The sequence below is a fragment of the Oncorhynchus keta genome, chromosome 34 (assembly GCF_023373465.1).
Source record: "Oncorhynchus keta strain PuntledgeMale-10-30-2019 chromosome 34, Oket_V2, whole genome shotgun sequence".
Classification (NCBI taxonomy): Eukaryota; Metazoa; Chordata; class Actinopteri; order Salmoniformes; family Salmonidae; genus Oncorhynchus; species Oncorhynchus keta.
Window position 1 is genome coordinate 49,306,595 of NC_068454.1, and position 25,676 is coordinate 49,332,270.

General features: G+C 41.4%; 1 protein-coding gene across 4 annotated transcripts in view; it reads left to right on the forward strand.

Moving 5' to 3' along the window:
• LOC118367224 (dachshund homolog 1-like) overlaps window positions 1–25,676 on the forward strand; it is a 264,907-nt gene that overhangs the window by 210,510 nt on the left and 28,721 nt on the right. For all 4 annotated transcript variants that reach the window (XM_035750417.2, XM_035750418.2, XM_035750419.2 and 1 more), the window contains 2 exons: window positions 12–152; window positions 22,146–22,291. In XM_035750417.2, coding sequence (XP_035606310.1) covers window positions 12–152; window positions 22,146–22,291 — 287 coding nt within the window. The remainder of the gene's footprint in view (window positions 1–11; window positions 153–22,145; window positions 22,292–25,676) is intronic.

A 25,676-nucleotide genomic window follows, 5' to 3' on the forward strand; every position in this document is an offset into this window, starting at 1 on the left:
CTCCTCTCCAGCCATACATCAGAATGGTCTTTCTATGAACCAAATGAACCAAGCTCTGCTGGGCCTCTCCCCTAGCATTCTGCCTGGGCCTAAAGAAGGAGACCTGGCCCACGACATGAGTCACGAAGCAAAGAGGATGCACATTCACAAAGGTAAGACGTGTCCTATTGAAAAACCTATATTCACGTTGACAAAGGTAAGATATGTGTCCTATTTTCATACATATACAGTGCCTTCAGAAAGTATTCATACCCCTTGACTTATTCCACATTTTGTTGTGATACAGCCTGAATTCAAAATGGATTAAATATATATATATATATATATTTTTTTTTTGCTTTATTTAACTAGGCAAGTCCGTTAAGAACAAATTCTTATTTTCAATGACAGCCGAGGAACAGTGGGTTAACTGCATGTTCAGGGGCAGAACGACAGATTTGTACCTTGTCAGCTCGGGGGTTTGAACTGTATTTAAAAGGAAATACAGAAATATCTCATTTACATAAGTATTCACACCCATGCGTTAATAAGTGTTAGAATCACCTTTGGCAGCGATTTCAGCTGTGATTATTTCTGGGAATGTCTGTAAGAGCTTTGCACACCTGGACTGTACAATATTTTCCCATTACTCTTTTCAAAATTCTTCAAGCTTTGTCAAATTAGTTGTTGATCATTGCTAGACAACCATTTTAAAGTCTTGCCATAGATGTGCATGCAGATTTGCCACTTAGGAACATTCACTGTCTTCTTGGTAAGCAACTCCAGTATAGATTTGGCCTTGTGTTTTAGGTTATTGTCCTGTTGAAAGGAGAATTCATCTCCAAGTGTCTGGGGGATAGCAGTTTGAGCCAGGTTGTCCTCTCAGATGTTTCCTGTGCTAAGCTCCATTCTGATTTTTTTTAAATCCTAATTAACTCTACAGTCCTTAATTATTACAAGCATACCCATAACATGATACAGCCACCACTACGAATATGGAGAATGGTACTCAGTAATGTGTTGTATTGTATTTGCCCCAAACATAACACTTTGTATTCAGGACAAAAAGTTAATAGCTTGGCCACATTCTTTGCAAGTATTACCTCTGTCAATTAGGTTAGTATTGTGGAGTAACTACAATGTTGTTGATGCATCTTCGGTTTTCCCCTATCACAGCCATTAAACGCTGTAACTGTTTTAAAGTCTCCATTGGCCTCATTGTGAAATCCCTGAGCTGTTTCCTTCCTCTCGGGCAAAAACATTTAGCTTTTAATTTTTAATAATTTGTTGAAAAACATCATTCCACTTTGACATTATGTGATATTGTGTGTAGGCCAGTGACAAACAAAATCTGAATTTAATCATAATTTTTAATTCAGGGTGTAACACAACAATATGTGGAAAAAGTCAAGGGGTGTGAATACTTTCTAAAGACACTATACCTTGCAATGTATCGTATTTACATTCCATACGTGTATGTATGTTCCATAAGTCGTTTCGTTTGGTTATGACAACCTCAATGCAACCATGTATTGAATATTGAAAAAACGTTTATGTTTAGATATGTCAATACAATTGTAAATTATTTTAACTGATTAAAAAAAAGGATTAATACTTGTTCACTTATGGTTTACTTGTAGCAAATACCAGATAGGTAAGTAATCTTAGTAAATACTAGGTGAAAATTTACCTTTATTTATGATAAGTAGTCTACTAAATGCTTAGATATGTCTCTATACTGTAGATGAATTCCACTACCATTCCCCTCTATTGAGCAAGATTTAGAAACATGTATAAAACTATTTTACTCAAACAAGGAGCAGATACAAATGTATAATGCTGTGAGTTAAACATAAAATGATGCAAATAATATATTTTAGTATTCTATGATGGTTTAGAGTTGTGCTGGGGTTGGGTTTGTGTGGTGTTGGGTGGGATGGAGGTGGATAATGTTAACAAAACCACAGTGGAATTCATTGGTGCTGTGTGTTCCCTTTTGGTTAGCGGCTAACAATTAGCCCAAAGTGGAGATCAGCTCTCGTCCTTCCACTCACAATATGAAGTAGTAAATAGTAATAATTAGTGTGATCATGCTCTGAATTCATAGGTCAAACTCCACGTGTGTGTGTGTGTGTGTGTGTGTGTGTGTGTGTGTGTGTGTGTGTGTGTGTGTGTGTGTGTGTGTGTGTGTGTGTGTGTGTGTGTGTGTGTGTGTGTGTGTGTGTGTGTGTGTGTGTGTGTGTGTGCGTGCGTGCGTGCGTGCGTGCGTGCGTGCGTGCGTGCGTGCGTGCGTGCGTGCGTGCGTGCGTGCGTGCGTGCGTGCGTGCGTGCGTGCGTGCGTGCGTGCGTGCGTGCGTGCGTGCGTGCGTGCGTGCGTGCGTGCGTGCGTGCGTGCGTGCGTGCGTGCGTGCGTGCGTGCGTGCGTGCGTGCGTGCGTGCGTGCGTGCGTGCGTGCGTGCGTGCGTGCGTGCGTGCGTGCGTGCGTGCGTGCGTTCGTTCGTTCGTTCGTTCGTTCGTTCGTTCGTTACAGTGTGCAGAGCTGCAACCATCGGGGGGACATAGTGTAATAACCATTGAATATAAACAAGCATGATCTTCTTCTACCACCATCTGCATTTTCTGTACTACTCTGCTCAGTGCTCACCTCAACCAGTCTTTGCATAAACAGAGACATAACACCTAAACCTCAGCCTATTAACACCATGCTGTTCTACCATACACACATTACAGTTTTGTTGACAATTCAGACCTGTGATGTCCTATGATATGTGATAGAGAGAGAGAGAAGGGGGAGAGGGTGAAAACCAGACAATCCATTTATTTAACACACACACAAACAAACACGACCACATTATTATTGAGATTGTAAATTCCTAATATGTCACCAGTGTTGATTAGGATTCCGGGCTCTCCAGCGCGGTTGTACCAGAGGTCTCGGTTCTGCAGAAAAACATTTTTATAAAATAACCCATTAATGCAGAGGAGTGCAACTAAATTAGTTACCAATTTGCTGAGCATGAATTAATGAAGAGAGCTTCTCGCGGCTCCCACAGTTGTAATTTTCATAATAACCCCGGACCTTTATTTGGCAGGTTGTTTAGTTTTTTCGTTTGAAGGTTTTCATTAGTCTAATGAGGAGTGTGCAAGGGCGAGCAGTCAGCACAATTTACATGAGGAAGCTATCATAATAAATGAGGCAATTTGAATAACACACACAGCTTTATGCGGTGAGATAAGAGAGATTGTAGTCGGTCGGCAGACCCAGCGCTGGTAACCAATACATTAGAACCCAACTAATAACCAAAGTAATCCCAATAAAAGCTTTAAGTGAAGGAAATAAAATGAATGATAGATATATTGAACTGTAATGATATGATACATGATGCATTAGATGAGTAATATAAATGTGTTCCATTGTTAAAGAGCGAGGGAATTGGAGGGAGGGAGGGAGGGAGGAAGGGATGGAGAGGAGGGGGTCTGCGATTTGCTACTTTGTTTATGGCAAGCTTTTTAATTAGGATTGTTCATCGGATCAGTTTGTTTAGACAAATAAGATAACATTCCAATGGTTTAATGATATTTCTCCACTTGTTTGGTCTTTATGGTCTTGGTCGAGAATTGAATTAATTTTGTGCATTATACTCACACAGAGAGAACAGAGGAGGGGACTGTAGGATGCAGTGTCCTGCCTCTGCCTCCATATATGAGGGTTAATAATATCTGCTCGTATCGGCTATCGAAGACAAAGTACACCGTTACTGATGCGGTAATGCAACCGATCATTTGTCGCCGTGAAGATCTCTCATCAGTAAGTGTCTGCTATCGAAGACAGTCAAACTACACAGATACTGCACTGACAGAAACTATCTCTCCGCTCTTTTCCACATCCTCTTTGATGACAAAGGACAAAGACCATTTGTTGTAGTTGAAATCTCTTTATTACTTCAAGTCCAGTCCATCCTCATTCTAGCTCACAACCAGATGGTATAGCTTTCGGGTGTCTTTTCAACTTTTTTAACACAATTATTGTTGGCAAGTAACGATCGTTTGCAAATAGGACTTGATGATATGATGATGTTCCATAATAAAATTGAAACGGCAAAAGTACAAAGGCCAGCTATGTATCTCACATCAAGCTAATTGAATCGCTTCACAAAGGGAAGTCTGTGGTGATCACTTTCGACAAGCCCGCGTCTCGTGAAACAGCAGGTAGTTGACAAACAAAAGGCAGAATAAAAGACACGGAAGCCTTTGGTTGTAAACTCATTTTAGATATCAAACATTGAACATGATTTGATTTACTGGGGGAGAAGCCTTTTTAAACACAAGCAATGTGCGCAACACTCCGGTGTTGCTGTAGAAACCATATGGGAGATGAAAAGCACAAACAGATATATTGATTAGCCAAACATAGAACAACGAAATCTAGGGCACCAGACGTTTAATTTCACCAGTAAAAATGTTGTGTGAAAATGCACTAGATGTTTCTATTCACTTACAGTGGTTATGTTTTGTTGGATCTGGAAATGTGGTGCAATGGAACCAATGGAATACTCTCAAAAGTAGTAAACCTGCCCATCTGTCACACCAAACACCAATATAACCCTTGACGCATCTGAAAGAGAACAAATACTATTTCCACCCGGGTCTGGAACTATAGTCTTGTCATGACGTCACACAACTCTAGCGGCTAGAATGACTGACAGGTCTCGTATGACACAAGGAGACTTGGAAAGCAAACAATCTGTAAAATGATTCTGTTAACCATATTCTAAAAAGGGAAAGGTTTGACTGTAATGGGATATATTCTCACTTCCTGTGTAAATGTTATGTATCCTTGTTGACACACTGTGAGATGGACTGATAATGTCCCACCTTGGATAAATGGATCATCCTGGTGTATCTGATCACACAGAGACATGTAAAGTGCATCCTGATTTCATTTGATAAAATTTTCCACACATTTTCTATATGGTACTAAAAAGTAATAAAAGAAACTGCTTGTCACTGAAATTGACTAATGTGTGCTGATAGTTTTAATGCAGCATTATATCTCGCCTCTCATTACCCCTTTAACCCTAATTTACTGTAACACAACTTTGTTGAATCTTCATTCAGATCCAGGCAGAGAAGTTCATAAAACTAAAACACAAACAGGAATACATGCATGCTTGCATGCGCACTCACATACACACACATACACACACAAGCACACACACACCAATTACTGTAATTTAACATTTAAACATAACCTAAATAACACATAATTGGCATCTTTGAAACAAGCATTAGCCAAGTAGTTTGCTGTACTAAATTAGAGCTACAGTATAGTGTTTGTGTCCAGTAAGACAGTCGAGCAGACATATTGGTGTCATTGCATGGCATTGCAATCCTCCAGGGAGTATCCAATGCTGTTCTCTTCTGTGTTGTGTTCTAACGACATTAGCTGGCGCTAATCCAGACTGAATATACTGAGTCGATCTCAAAGGAAGACAAAAGAACTAAGCGGAAATAGGGAAGCCAAATGTTTAGTAAACTCTTAAAAGGCCCAGCTTAGAGAGTTTAGAGGGTTAGAGAGAGAAGAGCTCCGACTCTCTCTGCAATTGCTACAAGCCTAAAAGGGGGCTCGGAAAATGAATACAAATCCATTAGCGGGTCCTGGTTTCACAGTTATAAAAGGACTTAAGGGCGGGACGTGTTAAACGTGTGTAAATCTGTTTTGATAACATATTGGGCTTATTGGGCTTTGCCGCCGCTGCTGCTCGAATTAATAACACTTAATTTGCAGACGGAAGAAAGCCGTGGCGTGGTATTTCCAGTTAAAGAGATTAATTTTGAAACATCTAATTGACAGGCCAGGGTCAGGCGGGATAAGCAACAGACTCTGTAAGAGACGGCCGCACGGCAAAGTCAAGGTGACTGGAATACGCCTTTCAAAAACACCCGTAGAAAGGAGAGGGAGAAGAAAGAGAGAGAATTAGTTGTCAAGAAGTGTCCCTCCACCCCCTATTCTCTCTGTCTCTCTCTTTATTATGAATGATTTAGTTTCCCAGTGAAAGGTTATAAAAGCCATGTATAACAGTGTAATATCCGTAGAGTGAAAATGTGAAGGTTTGACTCGCAATGTCCTCAAGTCAGCTAGCTACCAGACTGCAGTGTGATAAGAAGCAATGTTCTGAATAACTCCTGCCTCCAAGAGGCTGTTTCCATGTTTTATAGGCTTTACCAAGGAAAAGCACACAAATAGCATTTGTTTCGTGGCAAGTCTGTAAACATGATGAACTGTTAGTGAAGTCGCTAACAACTACGGCTGCTGAAAGCTAGAATGTATTCCAAATGGCACCCTTTTCTCTATAGTGCACTACTTTAGAGAATAGTCCTATGGGTCCTGATCAAAAGTAGTGTACTATATAGGGATTATGGTGCCATTTGGGACACAAATGCTGGTGTTTACCTTGGCTGAGTATGTGGTGCTTGGCATGTTGGTAATGTAGCATCGCCTAATTACTATTTACATGTAAACATGAAATGAGACAAACAACCTCACAGAATGGCTATTTAGAAAAGGTGAGGAAAAATACAGTAATTTATATTCAGGGTCAACCTTATCTGACTGTAACAGCTGTAGAAGCGGTATGTGTTGTTATTTTGAATCGCAAATTTCCAGAATTGGACATAATCCTACTAATTGTTTTCTGCTTCTGTCCAAGGGCACGCAGGTACAATATGGGCTGGCTATATTGTAATATGCATAATAGCAGATGCTCTGATATGTAAAGTGTGAGGGGGGACCAAGTGCCTGGTTATACTTTTTTCATCATTCTGAAAATAACTCTATCCACTGTATGGCTAATGTGCTTCGGCCTAATCCAATACGATGAGTGATTTGATATTCAATTACTCATGTTCAATCCAATGTATATATAAAGCAATTGTTTACATTGGCAGTTGTCTCAAAGTGCTTTTTTTCTCTATCTTTTCTGACAGTCTGGAGTAGAATAGCAAGCATATCAAAGCAACAATGCCTTACTCCTTGTGCCTTACAGTGCATCCCTCTCACACCTCACTAAGGCACTTGTTCATTCCCCCAGCAAAAGGTAACATGAAACAGAGGCCTGCTGCTGTGTGTTCCTGATGGACAGGCAGATTTCACCTTGGCCAGTGAATGATAATGCATTATTAAATTTGCCTCCGCCGCTCTCCTAGATACACTAGGAGCTGACCACAGCATATTTATCTCCCCATCTGAGCCTCACGTTGGTGCGCATCTTGGCAGCCAGAGCGTATTCTGTCACTTTTGAGGCATTTTAAAGATTACAAAAGAAACTCTCTGCCTCTTTTTTTTAAACGTTCCTTAAAAGCATCACCCTGCTCTTCTTTTTCTTCTATGAAATGCGATTAGCGGATGGAAGAGGGTGTCACGTAATGGAACATTCATGAGAAAGGTAGGGGGTGGAACAAATATCCAAATGAACTGCCCTCCCCACTCCCATCTACCCCACACCCCCTGACCTGAAGCTATAGTCCCCTCTCTGCACAATCAGCACTCCCTGTCTTTCTTCCCTCACACAGGGGGCCGGGTAAAATTTGATTGATCCTCTATCAAATAATGATTTTGCTTGGGCATATGCACTGACAAGTTATTTGATCACAAAGCATTATTGTCTGCCAAGTCACATTCCGGGGCTTGTGATAGCTAATGATAGGTAGATAGGTAGTGAGCATCTTTGAAGGCCCCCCTTCCGCACAACACCAAGGACACTAGGTTATAAAAAGAAGACTGATGCAGAGCAACTCAGTGGATTGGGCTAAAGTAAGGAAAATAGGGAGATGAAGAGAAGTCACTTACAGGGGAGATAGCTGAGTTGTAATGATACTCTTATGTGAATTGAAAACCCATCCATGTCTGTAAAGTGTTTAGGTCGAAATTGTCGAGGTTGTGTAACGGATGTGAAATGGCTAGCTAGTTAGCGGTGGTGCGCGCTAATAGCATTTCAATCGGTGACGTCACATGCTTTGAGACCTTGAAGTAGTGGTTCCCCTTGCTCTGCAAGGGCCGCGGCTTTTGTGGAGCGATGGGTAACGATGCTTTGAGGGTGACTGTTGATGTGTGCAGAGGGTCCCTGGTTTGAGCCCAGGTTGGGGCGAGGAGAGGGATGGACTAAAGTTATACTGTTACAGTTGCATTTCTGTACCAACCTCAAGAAACAAAGAAAAGTAGTATGAGGCATATAAAAACAACCGTACCTTTTATCAAACACTAGTTAGAGCATTTGAATCCTATTGAAACCACCTTACTTCATACCATTTTGGCATTAGGCAAACATACCACTGCACTACTACTCATAACCACTCAAATACACTTAGGAAAAAAACTATAACTTTTGTTTCATTCTGCTTTGATGTTCTTCAGGATTTGGAGTCCTGTACTGTATTTCAGCTTCCCCTGACATCATTTCATGTTTGATCAGCTGTTGAATTATCTCAGTGATAGTGCCTATGCTGCATTCCATCAGTCATACTGTAGGTAAAGTACGACTGCCACCAGAACAGGTCTGCGAACAGGATATATCAGGACATTTAGGGCTAGGCGCTGACTTTAGTAGGTAGTGTCTTACATAGCTCAAACTGTCATCTAAATTTATTGGAGGCAGAGTTTGAGCAAATGTTTGAATACTTAGTGTTTTTATACTGCCAGAAGAAATGTTGCTTTTCACCTTATGTAGCCTTGCCCACTTTACCCAGAACCATTTCAAATTTGTTTGTCTTCCAACTTCCGGCCGATTGACACACAAGGAAAACCATAGTTAAATATGAATTACATTTGTCTATGTAACTATGAAATAATATCACAATAAAGTGCATGGAATTGGAAATATGCACTACATGGCCAATCTGTGTGCTTAGGGTCACTGAACCTTCGCCCCAGTCTGAGGTCCTGACTGCTCTGGAGCAAGTTTTCATCAAGGATACCCCTGTACTTTGCTTCGCTCATCTTTCCCTCGATCCTGACTAGTCTCTCAGTCCCTGCCGCTGAAAAAACATACCCACAGCAGGATGCTTCCACCGCCATGCTTCACTGTAGGGATGGTGCCAGGTTTCCTTCAGACGTGACGCTTGGCATTGAGGCCAGAAAGTTCAATCTCGGTTTCATCAGACCAGAGAATCTTCTTTCTCATGGTCTGAGTCTTTAGGTGTCTTTTGGCAAACTCCAAGCGGGCTTTCATGTGCCTTTTACTGTGGAGTGACTTTCGTCTGGCCACTCTACCATGATGGCCTGATTAGTGGAGTGCTGTAGAGATGGTTGTCCTTCTGGAAGGTTCACCCACCTCCACAAAGGAGCTCTGGAGCTCTGACAGAATGTTGGGTTCTTGGTCACCTCCCTGACCAAGGCCCCTATCCCCCGATTGCTCAGTTTGGCCGGGCATCATTCCATTTAAGAATGATGGAGGCCACTGTGTTCTTGGGGACCTTACACAGCCCGGAGGTGTGTTGGGTCATTGTCCTGTTGGTAAACAAATGATAGTCCCCCTAAGCGCAAACCAGACGGGATGGCATATCGCTGAAGAATGCTGTGGTAGCCATGCTGGTTAAGTGTGCCTTCAATTCTAAATAAATCACATACAGTGTCATCAGCAAAGCACCATCACACCTCCTCCATGCTTCACGGTGGGAACCACACATGCGGAGATCATCCTTTCACCTACTCTGCGTCAAACAAAGACACGGCAGTTGGAACCAAAAATCTACAATTTGTACTCATCAGACCAAAGGATATTGCTCGTGTTTCTTGGCCCAAGCAAGTCTATTCTTTTTGGTGTCCTTTACTAGTGATTTTTTGCAGCAATTCGACCATGAAGACCTGATTCACACAGTCTCCTCTGAACAGCTGATGTTGAGATGTGTCTGTTACTTGTTTGGGCTGCAATCCGAGGCTGCTAACTCTAATGAACTTGTCATCTGCAGCAGAGGTAACTCTGGGTCTTCCTTTTCTGTGGTGGTCCTCATGAGAGTGAGTTTCATCATAGCGCTTGATGGTTTGCGACTGCACTTGAAGAAACGTTCAAAGTTCTGGAATGTTCCACATTGACTGACCTTCGTTTCTTATAGTAATGATGGACTGTCGTTTCTCTTTGCTTATTTTAGCTGTTCTTGCCATAATATGGACTTAGTCTTTTACCAAATAGGGCTATCTTCTGTATAACACCCCTGCCTTGTCACAACACAACTGATAGGCTCAAACACATTAAGAAGGAAAGAAATTCCACAACTGAACTTTTAACAAGGCGCACCTGTTAATTTTAACATGGCGCACCTCATGAAGCTGGTTGTGCCAAGAGTGTGCAAATATTTCAGCAAGGCAAATGGTGGCTACATTGAAGAATTTCAAGTATAAAATATATTTTTGTGTGTTTAACACTTACTTGGTTACTACATGATTCCATATGTGTTATTTCATAGTTTTGATGTCTTCACTATTATTCTACAATGTAAAAAATAGTGGAAATAAAGGAAAAACCCTTGAATGGGTAGGTGTGTCCAAACTTTTGACTGGTACTGTATGTCATTATATTAACATGCATATATACAATATCATATAGGTCATTATTAATTCCGGTTAGGCGGTGGATGTGTGTGTTTCTGAAGAGAGATCTCAGGATCAGTGTATCATATCTGTTCTGAGCAGAATGAATGCTGCTCCCTTGTCTCCCCTGACAGCCCCTCAGACGCTTAAGGATTTATGAATATTTCCTCCATGCAGACATTCCATCTGTGTGACACTACCCGTGGCCTTGAGAATACATTTCAATCTATTAAGTCAAATCAAAAGAGTCATTACTTCAAATTGGTGGGGGGAGAGGGAGAAGGGGATAAAGATAGGTAAAGAGAGATAGAGAGCGAATGGGGATTTTCTTATTTGTTTTATTTATTTAACCTTTATTTAACTAGTCAAGTCAGTTAAGAACAAATTCTTATTTACAATGACGGCCTACCCCAACCTGGACGATGCTGGGCCAATTGTGCGCCGCCCTATTGGACTCCTGATCATGGAAATGGGGGGAGAGAGAAATAGAGAGGGATAGAGTGACACACTGAATTGGTTACTACTGGAAAAGTGCAGCCCATAGGGCAGTTGAAATGTAATGATATCTCGTGAGAAAAAATTAGGATGTAACTTTCCCAAAAGTCATGGTAAATATCAGTGTTTTGAGGTCCCAAATTCTAATTAAATGCCTGTGGAGAGTAATGTTTGGAGGAGAGCGTTTAGGAAAAAAGGCCCACTGGCAACAAAGATTATCTCTCTCTCGTGCTCTTTCTATCTCTCTCGCTCTCTCCACATACATGGGTTTGTGCAGCAAGCGATTTCATCTCTAAGTTAAAGGAACATTAGGGATAGAGGTAGAAAGGAGGGGGAGAAGGAGAGAGAAAGAAGGGAGAACACAGGGCTTGATTTTCCCGCTGTGATAAGAGGGTGGTAGCCAAATGTTACCTGTGTAACCTGTGCCAAAGCATCTGGGGCTCTTGACTTTGTCCCCCAGCAGGGATGGAGCACACTCTCATTTTCCTCCTCCTCTACCTCCTCCTACTCCTCTTCTCTGTCTTGAAAAGGAAATTAGTTAAAAGGTCCAATGCAGCCATTTTGTATTCTAATATCAAATCATTTCTGGGTAACAATTAAGTACCTTACTGTGATTGTTTTCAATTGTGATTGGAACCAAAAATCTACAATTTGGACTCATCAGACCAAAGGATATTGCTTGTGTTTCTTGGCCCAAGCAAGTCTATTCTTTTTGGTGTCCTTTACTAGTGATTTCTTTGCAGCAATTCGACCATGAAGACCTGATTCACACAGTCTCCTCTGAACAGCTGATGTTGAGATGTGTCTGTTACTTGTTTGGGCTGCAATCTGAGGCTGCTAACTCTAATGAACTTGTCTAAATTAATCATAAATAGTTTCTTAGCAAAGAGCAATTTCTCTCTGGAAGTGTTCTGAGTAGGGAGGGGAAAATTAAAAACTAGCAATTTGGAACTCTCTTTCTTATTGGTCTATTAACTGTCACCAGGCAGGCCAAAACTCCATCCCACCACAACAGGCTGACCTTTAAAAAATGGATTTCCAAACAGCTCTTAGACTAAGAGGTCATTATCATAATTTTCACAATTGAACAGTATTATTCCAACCTCATAGTGTGGGAATATATATAAAACACAGGGAAATCACATGATTGACTGCTCTGGGCCTTTAAATGTGTGTGTACGTTTGACTGTGTATCTTCATGTGTGCATGCTTGGTCCTGCATGGCTTCATTTGTGTTTGTGTGCACATGTGTTTGGAGTGGTGAAAGACCACATGGTGAAAGACTATGTTTCTGCATATTCTAATGAATCTATGTTGCGTATTTCACGTGCGTTTTTATTTCCTTCGATATTCCACAAAAACATAACATATCTAAAGATGAAATCCACTTTATCGATTGAAGCAAGGTTCATGTACATTTGTTTCAGAGCTAGGTTTTCTTTGACAAGGTGAAGGAAAAAAACAATCTAATCACTACCACTACAGTCTGCAGTAGCGTCGTCTTCTATTAGCGGGCAAAGAGGTCACAGCCACTCCATTTGAAGGAGGACAACTTCCTCCCTCCTCAGCCACTGCTGGCAGGTCAAATAAAATCTAATTGTGCCTGGCTGAAAGCACACCGCCCTGCTTTGTGTATGTGCCGCTGACAACCTCCAGGTTTTAGCGCTCCATTATCCTGCTGGGAGGAACACACCGTTTGCAAGGACACAGGCTTAACCTGTCAATATATCACACTGACTGCTCTGGCCCCAGCCAAATGCACAGGCTGCAGGGAGAGACTGTTTCTCTCTCCCTTGATTTGCTCTCTCTCTTTCGCTCAGTGTCTCTTTCTCTATATTTTATCTCTCTTTCTCTCGCCCTCTCTCCTCTTTCATACTCGTATCTGTCTACCTTCCCCAAATCTATCATTTGATCTACTCTCTCTCTCTCTTTCTCGCTCTCTCTCTCTTGCTCGCTTTCTCTCTCTCCCGCACTCTCTCTCTCTCGCTCTCTCTCTCTCTCTCTCTCTCTCTCTCTCTCTCTCTTTCTCTCTTTCTCTCTTTCTCTCTCTCTCTCTCTCTCTCTCTCTCTCTCTCTCTCTCTCTCTCTCTCTCTCTCTCTCTCTCTCTCTCTCTCTCTCTCTCTCTCTCTCTCTCTCTCTTTCTCTCTCTTTCTCTCTCTTTCTCTCTCTTCCTCTCTCTCTCCCTCCCTCCGTGTGAGGATTCAGCTGAAAGCTCCCGAGGGAGCTCCGGATTCAAACACAGGAACCAGAAAGCATATGGCACATTTTCAAACTCCCAAGGTCAATTATAGCTATTATTTATCCAAAGATTGTGACTACATTTCCCAAAGTTTCCTCTAGATTTACCACAGATTGCCAACGCATGTCTGTTGCACCCCCCTCTAGCTTTCCCCTCCCCGCGACCATCAAACATTTCAAAGGTTTTCAAGTGGATTTTTTAAAATCTCTGGTTAACGTACGGCATATATTTTTCTCCCTCCTTGACATCGCTTGGTCAGAGTGCCACTCCTCGCACAACACAAATCTAATAACATGTACATTGGAGATAAGCCCAGATTCCTCAAAGTTATATATTTTTTTTTGCATCTGTAGTTTGCCAAGTCAATTCCTTGGCCCCCTGTTTTAGAGGCACCACAACACATGGAGGAGTAAGAAAATAAACTGGATAGGTGATTCATCATTGCTATCCCACTGTCAAGGACTCCCACTACTACTATTGAGGGCTGGATGCAAGGAGAAGGGGGGGGGTATTTTTTAATTATGGCATTTCATTCGGAATGCATTGTATTTACCTTGTCCCAAAATGTTATTATCCAGCTGAAACAATGTTATTTGTGACATGGTTGACCTGAGAGAGGGGGGTTTGTTCCACAAGTATTTCACAGCGGAGGCCCTATTTAGAGTAGCCTACATACAGCACAAGAGACTGTCACAGCTGCTGCTGGCAGCGCTCACTAGCGGAGAAGTATCACCTGGAAATTCGGCACTCCATTCCAATCGGCTCCATCACTCCAGCGTCTCTCGCCGTAATTGAGTTGAAGTCAATGATGCCGGAGTGATGGTGAGGAATAAACATGCAAACACATGCCAGCAGGCTAGGAGAGCCAGAGTAGAGGAGAGAAGGGGAGCGGTATGGGGATGGGAGAAAATTAGGAGAAGGGAGGAAAAGGTCTGGTGAAAGCCTGACTAAGAAAAAAACAGATCAGGAGTTCTGATAAATATAGTGAACAAATAGTGATTACTTTATATTTATTGAATTATCAGTGTATTTGCTACCAGTAAAAGACAGCTCAAGCAAAACAAGAAAAAGATTACTGAATATCAACTGAATCAGCCGTTTATTTGCTTCCACCTTCCTGTATTTGCCTACACACCTATCTTGGTGAAAATGAAATTTACTCTGACAAGCGTCACTGTTCAGCTCTGTAGTTGTTAGTCTATTTCGAACAAAACACAAAGCTGTTAGCTTTTCCCTTGCTGTGTGACAGGTTGTTTCCTCTGCAACAAAGCGATCAAATATTCTCTGTGATCTGCCTTCGTATTGCAGGAGGGTAGGCCTGCTGAGTGCAAAGCCGGAGTTTGTTAAAGCAATGATTTATGATGAATGCCAACACTAAATAAGGGACAAAGTGCCCACAGTACAAATCAATTACAAAGCTACAACAACAGGCCTTCTCTCCCTGAGGTCTACTAGCTTCGGCTGCAGTTATGCTGATTTTATTGGACGGGATATTTGCAGCGTTTGGCAGAGGGGGAGGCTATGTTAACGTGTAATGTAATAAATGCAAATGGTAGATGTTGTACATGTATATGAACAACATCACAGGTCATTGGAGTTCGGTGGTTATGTTATTGTTGGTGCCGCTTTAAGGCATTGGTTGCCATTCCAATGATGTGCTCTGACAAGTATTTTAAATGATATTGTAGTTTTTTAACGGTTCAGTAAAGAAGAAGTAAAAAGAAGAAGAAAAACATTTAGTGTAGCTCTTGTTATATAGGATATAATTTTTTCATATGCTCACTTATTCCACAGTAAACCAGTAAAAACACAAACAACAACAAATTACCACAGAAGTGACTTCTTAAAAGTAGGCGATTCATAATTGTTTTATGAAGTTAATTTACAAACCAAATTTCAATTCATCCATCCATTATTTTTTTTAATCAATATTTTATTGAAGAAATGATATACAACAGTTTCAGAACATTCCCTAATGATCCCCCAAACCTCCCTGCCCTTAAAATGAAATAGTAACAGATAATATATATCAAAATAGTAAAATAAATCAATCAAAATAGTAAAATAAAATATTTAAATAACAATAATAATAAAATAATAATATAAATAGTAATACAATGTTCCTAAATTGTGCATGACTTTTAGAAACAGACACCATATTACACGTACTTAGCAGTTGAAATACAATACCAGTAGGATAATAACACGTGCATATGTGGAATAAAAATGAAAAGGATTCCATAATAGGAGAGGAAGGAGAACAGAAGATCAATGATATCCTGGTTGCAAATGTGTAAAAACATTCTCTACAGACACCCCTAATAAATAATTTTCTTTTTTTCTAAGCATAACATCCCATATCCAAGACATGGCTGATGGAAGTGAGTGGGCTTTCCAAATCAGGAGTATTTTACTACGAGCAATAAAGGAGCCAAAGGAGATGACACCAGTCTGTTTATATGTGAGATTCACAACTTCCTCAACAATCCCAAGTATAGCGATCTGAGGAGATGGAACTATAGTCATCTCCAATACCTCAGAGATTGTACCAAAGAACAATTTCCAGGATTCCGCCAACATGGGTCATGACCCTAACATATGGGTCAAGTTAGCTGTTGATTGCGAGCATCTATCGCAAGAGTCTACCACTTCTGGGATAATCTTGGCTAGTTTGGTCTTGGTGAAATGTATCCCATGGTGGACATTACATTAAATCAGGCCTTGCACAGGAGGAGGAAGAATTTACTTTCTCCAGTGCTTTTGTCCACCGCTGATTAGAAAATGAAACCCCGAGTTCTCCTTCCCAAACAGTCTTAATTTTGCGCAAAGCTGGACTATTTCCTGGCAATAAGAAATCATAAAGAAATGATACGTGTCCCTTTGGCCACATCAGGCAAAACAGTCAATACCATAAGCCAGCAGAAGTATTGGTAATGTAGAAGAGTGGGATTGAACAAAGTGACTTAACAATGTCTAAATAAATAAAATTGCTGCAGATTGAAAGTGGTATATAGCTCATTAAAACTGGCAAAGTTACCATTAACGTTCAAATCTTTCAAAAATGTCAGACCTTTCCTATTCCAGGATATTAACCCTGAGTCAAGTTTGGCAGGTGTGGGCCTCCCATGTGGCACAACGGTCTAAGGCACTGATCAGTGCTAGAGGCGGCACTACAGATCCGGGTTCGATACCGGGCTGTGTTGCAGCCGGCCGTGACCGGGATCCCCATGAGGTGGTGCACAATTGACCCAGTGTTGTCCAAGTTAGGGTAGGGTTTGGCCGGCTGGGATGTCCTTGTCCCAATGCGCTCTCTAGTGACTACTTGTGGCTGCCGGGTGCATGCCCACTGGCTTCGGTCATCAGCTGTATGGTGTTTCGACACATTGGTGAGGATGGCTTCCGGGTTAAGCGAGCAGTGTGTCAAGAAGGAGTGCGGCTTGGCTGAGTCGTGATGTGGAGGATTTGGCTCTCGACCTTTCCCAAGTCCGCATGGGATTTGCATCGATGTGACAAGACCTGTAACTACCAATTAGGGAGAAAAAGGGGTAAAAAGTACACAAAAAAACAACAAACAAATAAAAAATATAAATAAATTGGTTCATTTTTCAGCTTTGCTGTAAGAGTAGAGAAGTCCTGCTCTAACAGTGAATGAAGGGATCAGGTGATATTATATTCCCAGGCACCTAAACCTTGCTTTAGATAAGCCGAAGGGCAGCAGAATTGTGTTATACCCATAGGCAATTGATTAATAATTAAGCATGAACTTTTCCCTAAATTCAGTTTGTACCCTGATAAAGTTCCAAAATCTTTTAAAATAGATAAGATACAAAGTATAGGGTCCGAAACAAAGAGGAGGAAATCATCGGCGTAAAGTGACACTCTGTGGTCCCAATCCCCTCTCCTAATACCTGAAAATAGCAGACTGTTCTTTAATGCAATTGACAAAGGTTCAATAGCAAGAGCAAAGAGGAGGGGCGAAATGGAGCATCCCTGATGTGTGCCATGGGTTAAAGGAGAAATTTGGAATGAAAAGAGTTAGTGCATACACGTGCCTGGGGATAGGTGTGGAGTAGCCATATCCAGGATGTAAATGTATTTCCAAAGCCATTTTAATTGTAAAGAACAGAAATTACCATTCTACTCTATCAAAGGCATTCTCGCATCAAGAGAATCTACCACTTAAGATTTGTTTGGAGAAGCTGGAGAGTGAATGATACTAAGAAGTCTTTCAGAAGGTCCTTATAAACCCAGTTTGGTCCTCTGATATCACAGTGTGTAGGACCGTCTCTAATCTACAAACAAGCATCTTTGCCAGACTTTTTACATCTATGTTAAGGAGAGAGATCGGTTGAAATGAAAAGCAGTTGGTTGGATCTTTGTTTTTCTTCAATGTTAAAGAGATGGAAGCCTGAGTAAGAGTATGAGGTAGTGTACCTTGCTGGAGTGAGTCTTCAAAAATATCTAATAGCAGAGGGGTTAGTTGTTCAGAAAAATTCTTTAAAAATTATTCGGGTAGCCATCTGACCCTGGGGACACAGTTTATGTCATCCCCCAAGTATAAAATACTGTGTGTTTAGATTGGAGAGTGAGGAGAAGAGTTTCTTCATGACTTTGATTTAATCCCATTTTGGGGAGTTCACACTTACAAGAACAACTGGGGTTCGCCAAACTGTGCCAGTCACTATTACGTAGCGGCCATTGGTATAATAGGGGACCTATGTTGATGTGAACTGTATCTTTTTCCTTATGAGTATCGCTGCACCTGTCATTCTAATTGTCATGTTCTGGCCTTAGTTTTTTAGGTTGGTCAGGGTGTGAGTTGGGGTGGGTTGTCTATGTTTGTTTTTCTATGTTGTGTTTTGTGTTGGGCCTGGTATGGTTCTCAATCAGAGGCAGGTGTCGTTAGTTGTCTGATTGAGAATCATACTTAGGTAGCCTTTTCCCATCTGTGTGGTGTGGGTGATTGTTTCCTGTTTTGTTGTTTGTCACCATTCAGGACTGTTTCGGGTTTTCGTTTCCATTCACTTTGTTATTTTTGTATAGAGTCGTGTTCAGTTATTATTAAAGTATCATGGACACTTACCGCGCTGCGTATTGGTCCGATCCTTGCTACTCCTCCTTAGAAGAGGAAGAGGAAAGCCATTACACTAAGGTTACATTTAGATTTTAAAAAATGTGCACAAGCTATGGCCTAGAAAGTCTATGCTTGTAAGTATTATGTACATGTGTTGAAAAAATATAATATCTGCTTTCAGACTCTTCAACGAAGAAGAGGCGGGGATAGGTTCCTAGGCATTGGCCTGCCAGTGGCTGTGAATGAAAATCAAATCAGAACACCATGCGGGAAAGCGACCTGCTTATGTTTGTGTTTGGGCCATACTATTTAGCTCACGTGTCAGTGCAGAGAATAGAGTCACAGGTTACTTACACTTCCCCCAAAAGAAACAAACTGAAGACGCAGTAGAACTCAAAGGTTAATGGTTAAACGGTTAGGATAGTTACATACATTAGCCAACCAAGCGACACCAAAACAGGTAAAGGAAAATGTTCCCATAGTATAAGTAAACATATTAATAGTTGTAACATAAATGTTGGCTAAACTTAACTTTAGCTGTGAATTCACACAAGCGATCCTTTCTTGAGTGAGTGGAATGATCAGACAGAAATTATGAGAAAAGAGATTACATCTTTTCTCAGTCCTTGGCAATCCATCAAGTTGGTGCCAAATGAAACAGGAATGAAAAGTTATGTACATTGCCAATATGGTCTTTAATGTAGTCGATATGATCCCACTGTAAGGCTCACGTGACGTTAAAATTCCAACTCCATATGCGTGAGGAACACAGTTATACTACCGTAGAAAATAAGTAAACAAGTATCACCTGTTTAACTACAACATAACCAGAGTTTCATGTGTCCAGCCAGTTGGCTATTTAAAAAGTCAGTAGGAAGGCATCATGAGTGGCACAGCGGTCTAAGGCACTGCATCGCAGTGCTTGAGACGTCACTACAGACCCGGGTTCGATCCGGCCGTGACCAGGGGTCCCATAGAGCGGTGCACAATTGGACCAGCATCACCTGGGTTAGGGGAGGGTTTGGCCAGTGGGGCTTTATTTGGCTCATCGCGACCATAGCAACTCCTTGAGGCGGGCCGGGTGCCTGCGAGTTAACCCCGGTCGCCAGTTGAACTGTGTGTCCTCCGACACATTGGTGCAGCTTCCAGGTCAAGCGGGCGGGTGTTAAGGAGCATGGTTAGGCGGGTCATGTGTCGGAGGACGCATGACTCCACCTTCTCCTCTCCCGAGCCTGTTGCGGAGTTGCCGAGATAAGACAAGATCGCAACTGGATATCATTATATTGGGGAGAAAAAGGGGGTAAAAAAAAAAGTAAATAGGGTTTGTACAAAATAATCCAGTGTACTGCACATATTGTCTGATATTCCACTTCGGTGTGCGCATAGTGGGATAGTTCACATATAACTCAGCTGAACCGATGCTGGTTGTAAAAGGACTCAGCCTCTGCTGCTGTGTTGAACTTGCGCTCCATGTCCTGGTAGTAAAAATGCAGCTCTGCCAGATGGCGGAGTGTAGAAAGGCGGAGTGTAAACTTGATGCCCCCCTGTTACAACTTTCATTTCATTGAAAGTGGCACATTTCTTGGTGAGTTGAGTGCTCAGGTCCTGGAATAGGAACATTTTATTCCCCTGATAGAAAAGCTCCTTGCTAACTCCAACACCTGTTCCTTCTCCTGGTAGTGGAGGAATATCATTAGCATAGGCTGGCGAAGGGTGAGTGACCATCCAATCTCTCAATGAGTGGTGCACTCTGACCAGCTCTGGCGGAGATACGAACGTATCATCGCCTAATATTTCCAATATGAACTTTGACATGAAATCTCGTGCAAAGCGCTCCCTCACAGCCCTCAGCTCCCTCACAGCCCTCAGAGTCCTACCACTCACAAGTTATTGAGAGCGATTTTCAAGGTCGTCCATTTTGTCTTTTATGATGCCGCACAACCACCGTGGCTTCGAGGGTGTCAGCCTGTCACTGTGGTCAGAAAGAGCCTTCTTTATGTCAGTCAGACAAAGGCCATATGATTCCACTGTCAGACGAATCACGTTCAGCGATGATTGTATGGGCGAGAGGGACATTGTTAGCGAGGTTTCCATCTCAGCTAAGAGGGCAGCACGGTTCTTCTCCAATTCGGCCACCAGGGAGATGGTCAAGTTGTCTTCGCCAGTGGTAGTCGTTGCTGCCATCATTGGCTGATTTTGCAGGGAGTTGTTTGCTAAAGTTGCTTGTTCCCCCTTCACTTTATTTTTCCCAGGCATCATCTACCATTTTAACTTAGTAAATCTGCAATATGCAGTAAAATGGTTATTTAATGGCTATTTAGTCATAAAACTATTTTAAACTCGGGAGCTCTCTCCTCAAGTCTGCTTCAGTCAGTCGCCATCCCAAAAGTATACATCCATCCATTAAAATGAATCAACAGGAATGAAAAGATACAAAAAGAGAGGAGTAAAAAAAAAGAAGAGAAATGTTGTTGACATCCCCCACAGACCAACATTGCATACTTCACTTTTTCCATCTCAAAAAAAAAAAAGAAAACTGTGGATCCACTGCCTGCCAGTGAGTCCATGTTTCCAGGGCATTTGCAGATGTTCAAAATAATCTCCAATGTTTTGGCTCTATCTGCTCTGAGGATCGGTGAAATAAATACTTTAAACTAATTAATGGCCGACCAGCTGTTCCTACCACTTGGCTGAATATTGTTAGGAGGAGAGAGAGAAAGAGATAGAGACTATGTGGAGGGAGAGAGAGGAGAGCGACTGTGAGGAGGGAGTTTGGAGGGAGGGAGGGAGGGAGAGAGGGAGAGAGGGAGAGAGGGAGAGAGAGGGAGGGAGAGAGAGAGAGAGAGAGAGAGGAGAGAGAGGGAGAGAGGGAGAGGGAGAGATATACAGATATAGATAGATAGATAGATAGATAGATAGATAGATAGATAGATAGATAGATAGATAGATAGATAGATAGATAGATAGCCTGTGTTTGTGCAGGATCACTCTGACACATAAACATGTATGAATAGTGGATGAGAGAGAACCTGCACAGAACACAGCCAGAGTGCAGTGTTAAAAGAATCAAAGTGGATTTGATAAAAATTGAGTTAACAAGGAATTGATGGCACATAATATATAATTTTGAGGTGTGTTTGTGTGCATGTACGCGTGTGTGTTTTTTTGTGTGGTGTGTTTGTATTGTTAGTGGTTGACTAAAGGCTTTCTAGACATAAACATAATGTGGCACCTCTTCCTGATAGAGTATAGAGATAATGTCAGAAACATGGCTGGTCTCTCTCTCTCTCTCTCTATTGATATATATATATTACTTTCTCGATAATGTGTACATGGTGCCATCTTATAGGTTTGACAGGCACCCGTGCATGCGTACACAAAGGAAGCTGAACCACCTGAGGTAATTGAGCTCTGTAGCCCTGCTTCTTCTTATTTGGGAATGCACATGATTACATCCATTCACTGGGAAAAGCTGAATGTATGTCCTGGATGGATGTTGGCTTAGAGCCTGAGAGAGACAGTGTAGGGTAGTCAATCTTGGATCTTCTCCTGCGATTTAAGGAGGCGCATATTTAAATAAATACTTTTGAGATTCACCCCTGGACTGGATTGTCTATCAGAGTGGACCTGAGAGCTCTGATTGCCTGAATCTTAGAGTTTACTACCTATATAAACACTGTTGTGAATGAATAAGAGTCAATCTTCTGTTTAAATACACAGCAGGCTACTTGTCCTGACTTGTTCTGTATTCTTGTTTTGGGTCTAATTCTAGACGACAATCCAATGTGCACCCCGACTGCGAGAGACAGCTACGAGAGGCTGTCATTGACTGGACAGGGTCTACCACCTGGCTTCCCTTCGCCATTCCTGTTCCCAGACGGCCTGTCATCAATAGAGACTCTTCTCACTAACATACAGGTACAGTGGGCCTGACCAATGGAGGTGCTCCTCACTAACATACAATTAGGTCTGACCATTAGAGACTCTCACTAACTTACAGGTACAGTTGGTCTGACTAAGAGAGACTCTTCTCACTAACATACAGGTATGCTATTGGCCTTATTCATTGACAGGGTATATACAGTGCATGTAGGTCAGACCAATATAGACTGTTTTCACTAACAACACACAGGTACAGTGGCCTCACATTCACTTTAGTAATATACTCGTCACAATACAAGTATGTCTTACAAATGCTCAATACAGGTAGGTCTTAGATATACTATGCAGGTTCAACTTACCAATACTCTACAGACAGGCCTTAGCTATACTCTACAGGTAAGCATTAGCAATACTCTACTAGTAGGCCTTAGCAATACTCTACAGGTTTGCCTTAGCAATACTATATACAGGTAAGCCTAACTAATACTCTATACAGGTAGACCTTAGCAATACTATACATGTAAACCTTAGCAATACTATATACAGGTAAGCTTAACTAATACTCTATACAGGTAGACCTTAGCAATACTATACATGTAAACCTTAGCAATACTATACAGGTAGGCCTCAGGAGTAGTCTACAGAGAATCAATATAAAATATCCTAGCTAATACGCAATAGAGTAAAGAAAACATCAGTTAGTATAGCCATTTGTCTGAGTGCCATTTAGCCTGCAACTGCAAAGACTAGGGCCAGAATTCACAAATCATCTCAGGATGGAAGTTCTGATCTAGAATCCATTCCATAATAATCTTATTCATTGTGATCTGAATGGTAAAACTGATCACAGGTCAGAGCTCATGCTCTGAGACACTTTATGGATAGGGAGCTTTTTGAGGTCGGTTCTGTTTCCGTTCAATTATTTTAAAAACAATTAAAAATATATATTTTTCTATTTCGGATTCCATTCTTATATTTATTATGATGACTTCATTATTTCATTCCAAGTCATCATCTCATCTCTATAGAGCTGCTGCTATCTGACAAAATCCCTATTTAAGTAGTTAAAACATATTTTTATGACTGCTGACTACAAACTATCAATCACTTAGATCATGTATTTTAAGGTAAAGCTACTTCACAAAGCAACTGCTTTCTATCCCTCTCGATCGCGTGTTCTTTACTCTCTGTGTCCGTGGCTATTCCACACAGACCGGACAAGTAGGCTGGCGTGTTATTTATTATGGTCATTGTAGTTAATTATCAGGTTTTCTACGCTAAACTACAGTACCAGTCAAAAGGCTGGACAAACCTACTCATTCAAGTGTTTTCTTTATTTCATACTATTTTCTACATTGTAGAAAAATAGTGAAGATGTCAAAACTATAAAATAAAACCTATGGAATCACAAGGGCACAACCAGCTTCATGAGGTAGTCAACTGGAATGCATTTCAATTAACAGTGTGCCCTGTTAAAAGTTCATTTGTGGAATTTCTTTCCTTCTTAATGCGTTTGAGCCAATCAGTTGTGTTGTGACAAGGCAGGGGTGTTATACAGAAGATAGTCCTATTTGGTAAAATATCAAGTCCATATTATGGCAAGAACAGCTCAAATAAGCAAAGAGAAAAGACAGTCCATCATTTCTTTAAGAAATGACGGTCAGTCAATGTGGAAAATGTCCAGAACGTTGAATGTTTCTTCAAGTGCAGTTGCAAAAACCATCAAGCGCTATGATGAAACTCGCTCTCATGAGAACTGCCACAGGAAAGGAAGACCCAGAGTTACCTCTGCTGCAGAGGGTAAGTTCATTAGAGTTACCAGCCTCAGAAATTGCAGCCAAATAAATTCTTCACGTAAGTTCAAGTAACAGACACATCTCAACATCAACTGTTCAGAAGAGACTGCGAGAATCAGGCTTTCATGGTCAAATTTCTGCTAAGAAACCACTACTAAAGGACACCAATAAGAAGAATGGACTTGCTAGTGCCAATAAACACGAGTAATGGACATTAGACCGGTGGATATCTGTCCTTTGGTCTGATGAGGTCAAATGTGCGATTTTTGGTTTGTGAGTCTGATGGTGTGGGGGTGCTTTGCTGGTGATGCTGTCTGTGATTTTTTTTTCAAGGGACACTTAAGCAGCACGGCTACCGCAGCATTCTGCAGCGATACGTCATCACATTTGGTTTGCGCTTAGTGGGACTATGATTTGTTTTTCAACAGGACAATGACCCAACACACCTCCAGGCTGTGTAAGGGCTATTTGACCAATAAGAAGAGTGATGGAGTGCTGCATAAGATGACCTGGCCTCCAAAATCACCAGACCTCAACCCAATTGAGATGGTTTGGGATGAGTTGGACCGCAGAGTGAAAGAAAAGCAGCCAACAAGTGCCCAGCATAAGTGGGAATCCCTTCAAAACTGTTTGAAAAGCATTCCAGGTAAAGCTGTTTGAGAGAATGCCAAGAGTGTGCAAAGCTGTCATCAAGGCAACGGGTGGCTACTTTAAAATATATTTTGATTTGTTTAACATTTTTTGGGTTACTACATGATTCCATATGTGTTTTTTCATAGTTTTCATGTCTTCACTATTATTCTGCTACGTAGAAAATAGTAAAATAAAGAAAAACCCTTGAATGAGTTGGTGTGTCCAAACTTTTGACTGGTACTTTATGTAGAATATTGGCCTTTTGGAAACTACAACTCTCTACTATGTCGCACAGATCTGATCTCTATAGAAACTGCGCATCGAGCTCACAGAAAAAATACAACGTCGGTCAATTAGTTGTTTAAAAACCGACATTTTGTTTAATCGCTCAGCACTAGCAGTCAGAGAGATAAATGCCTTGGCGTTCTATATCAGACTGTAATGATGTGGATACAGCACTGCCCTGCTCGCTGCTCCAATACTCCAATACGTGGACATCAGAGCACAGTGTCCTCCAAGGTGATCCCTTTGATCTACGTGTTAATTAGAAAACCACACGCACAGACACACACACACACACACACAGCTCCAATACTCGAGTAAGTCATCTCTGATAACGATCTTGGCGTTTAATACTAATATACAAATCAACAAAATGAAACTGAGCAGAAAATTGAGATAAAGCAACTTAGTCTAAATTGGGGTCAAGGGAACCAACAATTAGTAAGCTATAGCCCACTGCATTTGGAGAGTAATTGTTGTAAAAACGGACGCTGCACAGAATGGAGACTATAATAATGAGTTATCCATGTACAGTAGGAGTAGCATGGCTATAAAAGCCTGAGAAAGATGCTTGTATATCAGTGGTGATCATTCTGAGATAATTAGTCTCGGAAAACCCAGACCTAGAGCAACAGCAATAGGTCTGAGAAAGTTGGGGAGTTTTCTCTTCATCTCTCCCAACAAATCACGAGTTTGAGTAGGTGGGGCTT